The sequence below is a fragment of the Podarcis raffonei genome, chromosome 2, assembly GCF_027172205.1.
Source record: "Podarcis raffonei isolate rPodRaf1 chromosome 2, rPodRaf1.pri, whole genome shotgun sequence".
Taxonomy (NCBI): domain Eukaryota; kingdom Metazoa; phylum Chordata; class Lepidosauria; order Squamata; family Lacertidae; genus Podarcis; species Podarcis raffonei.
Genome location: NC_070603.1, coordinates 121,468,179 through 121,478,466, shown reverse-complemented (window position 1 = coordinate 121,478,466; position 10,288 = coordinate 121,468,179). Strand labels below are relative to the sequence as shown.

General features: G+C 45.5%; 1 protein-coding gene across 1 annotated transcript in view; it reads left to right on the top strand.

Moving 5' to 3' along the window:
• Window positions 1–1,182: 1,182 nt before the first annotated feature.
• Window positions 1,183–10,288, top strand: part of LOC128408831 (zinc finger protein 850-like) — a 31,479-nt gene continuing 22,373 nt past the window's right edge. The window contains exons 1-5 of the mRNA XM_053378853.1: window positions 1,183–1,388; window positions 3,001–3,476; window positions 3,650–3,776; window positions 4,574–4,700; window positions 5,578–7,694. Of these exons, the coding sequence (XP_053234828.1) occupies window positions 3,687–3,776; window positions 4,574–4,700; window positions 5,578–7,694 (2,334 nt within the window). The 5' untranslated portion in view covers window positions 1,183–1,388; window positions 3,001–3,476; window positions 3,650–3,686. The remainder of the gene's footprint in view (window positions 1,389–3,000; window positions 3,477–3,649; window positions 3,777–4,573; window positions 4,701–5,577; window positions 7,695–10,288) is intronic.

Sequence of the window (10,288 nt, the reverse complement as noted above, 5' to 3'; positions counted from 1 at the left end):
TTCCAACTAAACATCAGGAATAACTTTCCTTCCTTGGAGATTTTTAAGCAGAGGTTGGATGGCCATCTGTCCTGGATGCTTTAGCTGAGATTCCAGCATTGCAGGGGGTTAGACTAGATGACCCTGGGGGTCCCTTCCAACTCTTAAGATTATATTAAGCTCCCCGAACAGGGATGAGGAAGAGGAAAATGGGAGTTCAGGTGCACTGACTCCAATCAAAGTGTGGCTTTCAAGGCAGGGCAGGGGAATATTCACAGGATCAAATGTGGGGTACCCGTAAATCTTTTTTTTTTAAAAAAATCATTTAAATGAACGATTAAATAATTTGTTCTTGGCTGTTAAGACCCTAGTGTATTATTTAAGTAAGATACTGCTATAAGTTATTTCTTCTTCCCTTTTTGCTAAGCAACTTTTGTTTTCTGTTCAAATGAAATTATTTTGCAAAACAATCTTATGTGGTCGATTATGCAGGGTGGGGCTTACCTGTCGCCCCCCCCAATTATTCAAGTTGGCACCCCTGGACCCGGGAGAGGAGGTTCGTATCCCCATGAAGCTACCTTGGGCAGCCAACGTCTCTCAGCCCAGCCTACCTCACAGGGTTGTTGGGAGGGCGAACTGGGGACGTGGAGAACCACGTGACCACCTTGAACTCCTCGGAAGAAAAGGTGGTATATAAACGTAATGGCGGGGCGGGGGAAAGGGAGACACCCGCAAGGGGCCTCGAAACAGCCGGAGAGCGGTCGCGGGGAATGCGAGGCAGCGCCGCGCCGTGAGGACGAAGGAGGCAAAGGCAGCGGTTGAGGAGAAGCGCCGGCATGGAGAAAGCCAGCGAAGGAAAAAGCGGCCGGGCGGCGTTGCTACGGGCTCGTGAGGCGTTGCTAGGGACGGCGTTGCTAGAGGCGCCCAACGGCCGCGCGGCGTTGCTAAGGGCAAGTGAGGTGTTGCTAGGGGGCACCCAACGGCCAACCGCCGCTTGGACGCTCTATGGCCTCCGCTATTTCTCGACTCGCGCCTGCTGCTGATCACTTCCGGGTCTCCTCGCAGGGTTTTCTCCGGGCAGGGAGGGGGAGCCGCCTGCAGAATTCAACGGGCGGCCCGCTTCTCGTGGGGAACCGGCGGCGGAGGCGGGAGGCGACGGCTTCCGCACGTTTGGTTCTCGCCTCATAAACGCCCCCAAGGACTTGCGTTGCCAGGGGGTTGGGGACCAGATGATTCATTGCCTGTGATTCTGAGTTATAGGGTTTGGAAGGGACCCCCAAGGGTCATCTAGTCCACACACGCACCCCCCCCCCCGAAATGCAGGCATCGCAGCTAAAGGATCTCTTGACAGATGGCCACCCAAGCTCTTTCCTTGCGAGGGAGTCCGTCTCGCATGCTGCCCGCCCAAGGTAGTGCCATGTCAGGCACATCTCTCCTCCTGGCGCCGGTCGGCACATCGCTGGGTGCAGATCTGGCCGGGCAGGAGGTGATGGGGTGCCCCTGCTTCGTGGAAGAGGGATGCCAAGAAGTAGGCAGGATACCAGACCATTCCTCCCATTGTTTTGATTAAAATGGGAGGCAGCTGTTGAGGAAGGGCCTGCTTTTCTTCCTTCTTTTGATTTTCTTGCCACCTCCCCCCCCCACCAAAAATAACCCTTTATCGGAGTGTGCGGAGTTAGGCATTCTAAGGGTTAAATTCGGAAGGGGCGGAGCCAAAGCCCCCACCCCACCTCTTTCATGTCCCTTGGAGTAAAACTGGTCACTGATCTCTCTGCTACCCCCCACCCACCCACAAAAGTGCTACCTCCGTAGGATCTGGTGAGAGCCCCTCCCCAAATTTGGGGGGGGAGGATGCACAAGGGATGAAAGTGAGGAGGGGGAGTAAAAAATGTCTCTTGGGGGCTGATTTCCAAAATCCAATGCCAGGCAGGAAAAGGAGAGGGTCACCAGCTGTTGGGAAGGGGGACCTATTGGGACCCTAGTCCCATTTTACCCACATAGGGATCTGTGCAGCAGATCCACTTAGGACCCCCATATATAAACCAGGGGGTTTGATATGTGGGGTTTGGGGAAGAGGAGGGTGTGCAAAGCAGGTCTGCAATACTTAGCTGAATGGATCATCCCATTGGATTTAGGGGAACCCCACCACCAGATCCCACAATGGGCCTCCCCCGCACCCCAACTGCCACCACTGGGGCCTCTGAATGACCGTCTTCTCCATGGGACTCAACAGAAGAAGCAATAACAGCTTTTTCTAGAGATCCATTCTATTGTAACTTCTTTAAAAGAAAAGGGATGCTTGTTGCAATAATCCTAAGTAAACTGATATCTGACGTCAACCTGAATTTGCACAGGGGAGACGGTTTTGTGTATGCTGCTAGGACCCACCGTAATTTTTATGATAGAAAACTGTTTTCAACTGTTTTTGATGTTGTGTGTTAATTCTGTAACCCACCCAGGGACCTTAGGCTGATGGGCAGGTAATACATTATATATACAGTAAGCCCACAACTTATTTGGGGAGTTGTGTTCTAGGAATCAAGCCTAAAGCCAAAATTGAAACGAAAAGAAAAAATCCATTGGTTCAGTGGTGGGTGGGATTGCCCAAGTCATTTTCCGCACCTATTATTTATTTATTTATTTATTTATTTATTTATTTATTTATTCAGCCACACTTGAAGCTGAATATGCACAAGTTGGATGCACATAAGCTGCAGGCTTACTGTATGTGTGTTTGTATTTATATATATTTTATATGTACTACTACAGCTGTGTTGTTTTTATTGTAATTATTTCTATAGTTTTAATAGATTATACATCTTAACACTTCAAAAATATTCATAAAAGTGAATAATGAAGAAGAGAATATGATGCTGTTGATAGCACTTCCACCATATTGATAGTTAGAAATATCTATATCCTTAAAAATATTGCTATCCAGACTCAGCCACATTTCCTGAGCGAAACTCTTCCTCTCCTGAAAGTGTTATTCACTAACCAAACAATGTCTTGACTTTTCAGGACTTGGTAGCACCTCCAGTTTGGCAGAAGACTGAGGGGTCTCTTGGATCCACTTGGAGGCTTCCTTGGAACAGAGCTCAAAGATGGAAGAGAAAGACACAACTGAAGCAGGAAGAGATGTAAGCCCTGGGGAATTCTGGGAAAGAACAGTTCAGAAGGTACTGGGTAAGGAGGGACCCCTCAGCTCAGAGGCACAGCGCCAGCGTTTCAGGCATTTCCGCTACCAAGAGGCCAAGGGACCCAGAGAGGTTTGCAGCCGACTCCACTATCTCTGTTATCAGTGGCTGAAGCCAGAGCAACATATGAAGAATGAGATCCTGGACCTGGTGATCCTGGAGCAATTCTTGGCTGTCCTTTCCCCAGAGATGGAGAGCTGGGTGAGGGAATGTGGAGCAGAGACCAGTTCCCAGGCAGTGGCCCTGGTTGAAGGTTTCCTCCTGAGTCAGGCAGAGGACAAGAAGCAGACAGAAGAGCAGGTGAAGTAGAGTTTCATCCTGGTACCTTCAAGGTGCTCAAAATGTGTAGGAGGGTATCCTAATGCTCTCTTTAACTCTCAGGCCTTTTCTGCAAATCATCCACAAACTCATAAAGGCCTTTCTCATGCTTTTTCTAATCCTTCTCATCTTTGATATCCCCATTGTTGTGTCAGGGGAAAGGTCTGTTTGTTGAAGGGGCCACTGATTTCCATGGGGCATGGAAGGCTGCATCGGATGACAGAAACAATCCCTTTCAACGGAGGAACATTCAGGAGAGCGACAGAGTGGCCGCCTCACTTGGTAAGAATTAACTGGATCTCCCTCTATCGATTATACCCTAAATCCTTAGGGCTCTTTTATTTTCTCCTGAATTGGCTTGTCCCCAAATTTTTTCAAAGTTGAAAAAAATGAATGTATTTTCAGTTCCTGAGGACTTAAAGGAGTACAGTGGTACCTCAGGTTAAGAACTTAATTCGTTCTGGAGGTCTGTTCTTAACGTGAAACTGTTCTTAACCTGAAGCACCACTTTAGCTAATGGGGCCTCCCACTGCTGCTGCACCGCCGGAGCACAATTTCTGTTCTCATCCTGAAGCAAAGTTCTTAACTCGAGGTACTGTTCCTGGGTTAGTGGAGTCTGTAACCTGAAGCGTATGTAACATGAAGCGTATGTAACCCGAGGTACCACTGTACTTCGATTTCTAGCCAATAGTCCAAGTGTGAAGAATTGCATTTTCACACAACTCACTAATATAACGTGTGGAAGCATTGTGTAAGGTATGTAGGAAAGTGGATGAGGCATTGTGTAACAACAGCATGTACCTAGGCTTGTCTCATGTGATCTCTGGGAGAATCAGGTGCTACACACTTCCCATCACCTTTGTCTCTCACAGGTGATGGAATGATGCTGGCAAGATCTGCTTCACAGTCAGAGCTGTGGGCACCCAGGGTGCCTCTGTCCTCTACTCAACCCCCTCCCCAAGGTGCCCATGAGGGAGGCTGCGGATGCCGCTTGAGAAGGTTTAATTTCTGCAGGACTTTTCTGTATTTTAGCATTCAATCATATCAATCAGGAGGCCAATGTTTTCCTTTTCCCTCAGGGTCCCATGTGCTTTGAGGATGTGGCAGTGTATTTCTCTGAGGAAGAGTGGGCCCTGCTGAATCTGGAGCAGAGGGCCCTGCACAGGGAAGTCATGGAGGAGAATTGTGAGATCACTGCCTCTCTCTGTAAGGTTCCCTCTTTGCATAGTTGACAGAAAATACAGAAAATGCAATATAAAGCATTTTTGCACATTTTGTATATTTTTCAGACTCAATCCAACAGGCTTTCTATATTTTTATTGTGTACAAGATTCATGGCTAACCTTGCCATTTAAACAGTAGGTTAAATAGGCCTAGCACATCCAAGGGTTCATTAATCCAGGATCCGTTGACTAGAAGAGAAGAAGAAGAGTTTGGACTCGATATCCCACCTTTCACTCCCCTTAAGGTGTCTCAAAGCGGCTCACAATCTCCTTTCCCTTCCTCCCCCACAACAAACACTCTGTGAGATGAGTGAGGCTGAGAGACTTCAGAGAAGTGTGACTAGCCCAGGGTCACCCAGCAGCTGCATGTGGAGGAGCGGGGAAGCGAACCCAGTTCACCAGATTATGAGTCCACTGCTCTTAACCACTACACCATGCTGGCTAGACAATTCAGTGTTTAGACTCCATGCAAATTACATGCTCCCAATTGGAATAACAGGCTCTCTTCTTGTACATATCATATATCCACCCACCATTGCCCAAAAGAGTTCAGAAGAGAATACATAGGGTTGTGCTATGGTTTAGAGTCACAACAACTCTGTTAGGTAGGCAACCTATCACTATCACTCAGCGATATCTGTGTGTGAGCTAGGTGCTGAACATGGATCCCCATGGACACAGTCCAATAGTCTATAGAACTTCAACTATCGATTAAGGTATTAATGGCAGGGATATGAATAGTAAGGTCTGCTAATAATTTTCTGTCACTCCTTTATTGCAAGCATGATGTGTTTTGGTTCAGTGATTTGAGCTTCCAGTTACACCTCAGGCTCCTGATAGGGTCCTCTCTTTTTCAACAGATCATGAGTGGGAATCCGAGAATCAGGAAGATCTACATTGGTTCTTGCCAGAAGCACACATGACTTTAAAGGCAGAGCAGCAGGAAAGGAAACCAGAAGGAGAAGAGAAAAGGTGGAATCAGTTCCTTATTTCTCAGTGCAGTGATGGCCATCAGATCCCAGCTGAAGAAATACAGACAAGTAAAGAAGCAAGTATATTCTGTCAGAGACATTTCTACCCTACACCAGCATTTGAAACTCCTTACAAAATCCACATGGGAGAGATACCACACCCATGCCTGGACTCTGGAAAAAGCTTTTATTGTAAGACACATATGACTACTCATCAAAGAACTCACACAGGGGAGAAACTGCATGAATGCTTGGAATGTGGAAAAAGCTTCTCTCGGAAGGTATATCTCGATGACCACCAAAGAATTCACACAGGAGAAAAGCCATTTAGATGTTTCGAGTGTGGAAAGAGCTTCACACAGAAGACAACTCTCTCTCTGCATCAAAGAATTCACACAGGAGAGAAACCATTTAAATGTTCAGAATGTGGAAAGAGCTTTTGTCGGAAGGCATACCTTACTGGTCATCAAAGAATTCACACAGGGGAGAAACCATTCAGATGCTTGGAATGTGGAAAGAGTTTCACGCAGAAGACAACTCTTTCTCTGCATCAAAGAATTCACACAGGAGAGAAACCATTTAAATGTTCAGAGTGTGGAAAGAGCTTTTGCCGTAAAGCATACCTTACTAGTCATCAGGGAATTCACACAAGGGAGAAACTGCATAAATGCTTCGAGTGTGGAGAGAGTTTTCATAATGCAATACATCTCACTGCTCATCAGAGAAAACATACAGGGCAGGAGCTATTTAAATGCTTGGAATGTGGAAAGTGTTTCAGACAGAATTTAACTCTCACTTACCATCAAATAATTCACACAGGGGATAAACCTTACACATGCATGGAGTGTGGAAAAAGCTTCTATCGCAAGACACACCTTACTACTCATCGAAGAATTCATACAGGGGAGAAACCATTTATTTGCTTGGAGTGTGGAAAGAGCTTCACACAGAAGACAACTCTCACTCTACATCAAAGAATTCACACAGGCGAGAAGCCATTTAAATGCCCAGAGTGTGGAAAGAGCTTTTGTCGGAAGGCATATCTTAAAAATCATCAGGGTATTCACACAGGGGAGAAACCATTTAGATACTTTGAGTGTGGAAATAGCTTCACACAGAAGAGAACTCTTACTTTGCATCAAATAATTCACACAGGGGAGAAACCATTTAAGTGCTTGGAGTGTGGAAAGAGATTCCATAATAATAAGCGCCTCACTGCTCATCAAAGAAAGCATGCAGAGCAGGAACTATTTAAATGCTCGGAATGTGGAAAATGTTTCAAACAGAATTTAACTCTTGCTTACCATCAAAAAATTCACAGAGGGGAGAAACCATACGCATGCTTAGAGTGCGGAAAGAGCTTCTATCGCAAGACACACCTTACTACTCATCAAGGAATTCATACAGGGGAGAAAAGGCACCAGTGCTTGGAGTGTGGAAAGAACTTCACAGATAAAAGAACTCTCTCTATTCATCAAAGAATTCACACAGGAGAGAAGCCATTTAGATGCTTGGAATGTGGAAGGTGCTTCACACAGAAAGCAAGTCTCACTTCACACCAAAGAATTCACACAGGGGAGAAGCCATACACATGCCTTGTGTGCGGAAAGAGCTTTGGTCAGAAGACAGGTCTTACTACTCATCAAAGGATTCATACAGGTGAGAAACCATATCAGTGCTTTGATTGTGGAAAGTGGTTCTGTTGGAAGACAGATCTCACTATTCATCAAAGAATTCACACAGGGGAGGAACCATTTAAATGCTTGGAATGTGGAAAGAACTTCTCTCGGAAGATACATCTTACTAACCACCAAAGAATTCACACAGGGGAGAAACCATTTAAATGCTTGGAATGTGGGAAGAGTTTTTGTAGGAAGGCATACCTTACTAGTCATCAGAGAATTCACACAGGGGAGAAACCATTTAAATGCTCCGAATGTGGAAAGAGCTTTTGTCGGAAGGCACACCTTACTAGTCATCAAGGAATTCACATGGGAGAAACCATCTAAATGCTTAGAGTGTGGAAAGACATGTCTCACTTTTCATCAAACAAATTGTACAGGGCAGGAATTATTTAAAAGCTTCGAACATGGAAACAGCGTCAAACATAATTTAACTCTCACTTATCATCAAAGAATTCACACGGAAAAAACCATACATATGCTTGGAGTGTGGAATGGGGTTTGGAGAGTACTCTCACTTCATATCAAAAAAATCCACATGGGGTGGTACCATATAAATTCCTGGAGGATGTAGAGGTCCCAGGAATAAGAATATGCAAAGGATTCATAAAGGGAATAAAACCATTTCATGATGGCACTTGTGAACCCTTTCTTTAAATTCTATATTCATTTACATAAAACAGAATTTGGAAACCTCCTGCCATAAATATTCCCAGACGAGAATAAAGAAGAATTTTTTTAATTCACTGCCCATTTCATTTGATAGATTTTTATTCTCCAGTTACATGTCTTAGTCTTAGCCTTAGCCCTTAGCAAAAGCTTATTTCCTTTTACTCTCTTCCATCAGACTGACAACCTCCAATGGCAGAGCTAGAACGGGACGTTTTGCTGCCTGATGTGGAGCAAGAAATGGAGATCCCGTCCCTGGTATAAATTATCCAAGACTAGACAAATTATTTTGGCACCTCACCAAAGCAGAAAATCCCACTTGTGCCTCCCCCTGCTGTTGCAATTCTAAGCAACGGAAGTATTTGGCTCCTCTTCTTAACTGGTTATGATTAGAGCTCTGCAGCTAACATCTGAAGCATGGGTTTGATTTTTTCCTCTTCCCTCTGCATCCCTTTTCTTTTTCTGATGTGTCTTTTAGATTATAGGATTGTCATTACTGATATTTGTAGGCCACTCTGGGAGCCTTGTCACAACTGAAGAGAAGGGGTGTGGATTTGTAAATAAAGAAATGGATGAAACATTCACAGATGTTTCCTTGCCTAGTGCCTAAAAACCATACTAAGTGAGAGAATGTGATTATTGACAATAAGATCTTCAATGTATTCTGTATTTTCTCCAGTCTTGCAATATTGCCGAAATGTGTGAAAGCCCACTGACCATAGCACTTGTTTGTGGAGAAATGGAATATTAACATTCCTTCTGACTCCACTCCTTGTGTGGGAGATTCACCGCTATTCCAGTTTGCACAACTGTTCTGTGATATTTCTGCTGATTACGATGACACCTAGCCAGTGGTGAAGCTGCATGCTCCGGTACCGGGGGCGGGAGTGGGAGAGCAGGCGGGGGCGTGTGCGGCGTGTGTTGGGGGTGAGGCCACAATGGTACCCCCCTCCCCAATGGTGCCGGGGGCGATACACTCCCTCTGCCCCCCTTCCTCCGCCAGTGCACCTAGCATTGTTTCTGATCATGGCAAAATAGGAGTAAAATAGAGAATGATCTGCATGATCAAGATGGTTCTAGGAAGAAGAGGGGTGTCTTTATTTCACTTCCAGCCTTCCAGTGTTTCACTGATGGATCAGTGGGGAAGAGGTTTGGGGCTGCTGGGATATCCGGGAAGAAGTGAAAGGCGGGTGTGGCATTTGCAGGAGTTGGGTTTGATTTTCTCCAAGTGTTCCTTTACGTTCCCAAGAAAGGGTCAAGAAGAAGAAAATATGTATTACAGTACTTTGTACTAATTTTTAGGGAGTTTGTTATTGATCACAAACAACCAGCGGTTCCCTAAACCTGTAGGTGGGTGGGTGGGATTACCAAGACATCAGCCGGAGCTGATGAAATTATCCCCCTGCCCATCTTCTCGTCACAAGCACAATGAATTTGAGTGGAGAAGAAGAAGAGGAGTTTGGATTTGATATTCCGCTTTATCACTACCCGAAGGAGTCTCAAAGCGGCTAACATTCTCCTTTCGTTTCGTCCCCCACAACAAACACTCTGTGAGATGAGTGGGGCTGAGAGACTTCAGAGAAGTGAGACTAGCCCAAGGTCACCCAGCAGCTGCAGGTGGAGGAGTGGGGAAGCAAACTGGGTTCACCAGATTACAAGTCTACCGCTCTTAACCACTACACCACACTGGCAATGTGGCAATGAGTGGGGCAAGGTCATCCAGTGAACATCTTGACTGGGTGGAGATTTGAACTCTGGTCTCCTATGTCCTAATCTGACACTCCAACAACACTGGCTGACTCTCGTATCGTTATAATAATAATTTATTATTTATACTGTGCCCATCTGGCTAGGTTTCACCGGCCACTCTGGGCAGCTCCCAGCAGAATATTAAAAACACAATAAAACATCAAACATTAAAAACTTCTCTAAACAGAGCTGCCTTCTGATGTCTTCTAAAAGTCAGATAATTGTTTATTTCTTTGACATCTGATGGGAGCACATCCCCTACATCTGCATTTTATGAGCTAAGAGTGACAGCTGCACTGGGTTACCATATCAATAAATCATCAACATTATCATATAGCCTCCAAAGCAAGTGGGGGGAGGGCTGCTGTTATCTCCTATCCCGAGTCTGCATTGGAGTCCTCTGTGCTTCCACTTTTCATTGGGAACCTAAACTGTCTGTGAGAGAGAGAGATCAGAAGCCCTGCTTCTTGGGGGGGGGGGAGGAAAGAAAAGGCTTGAAA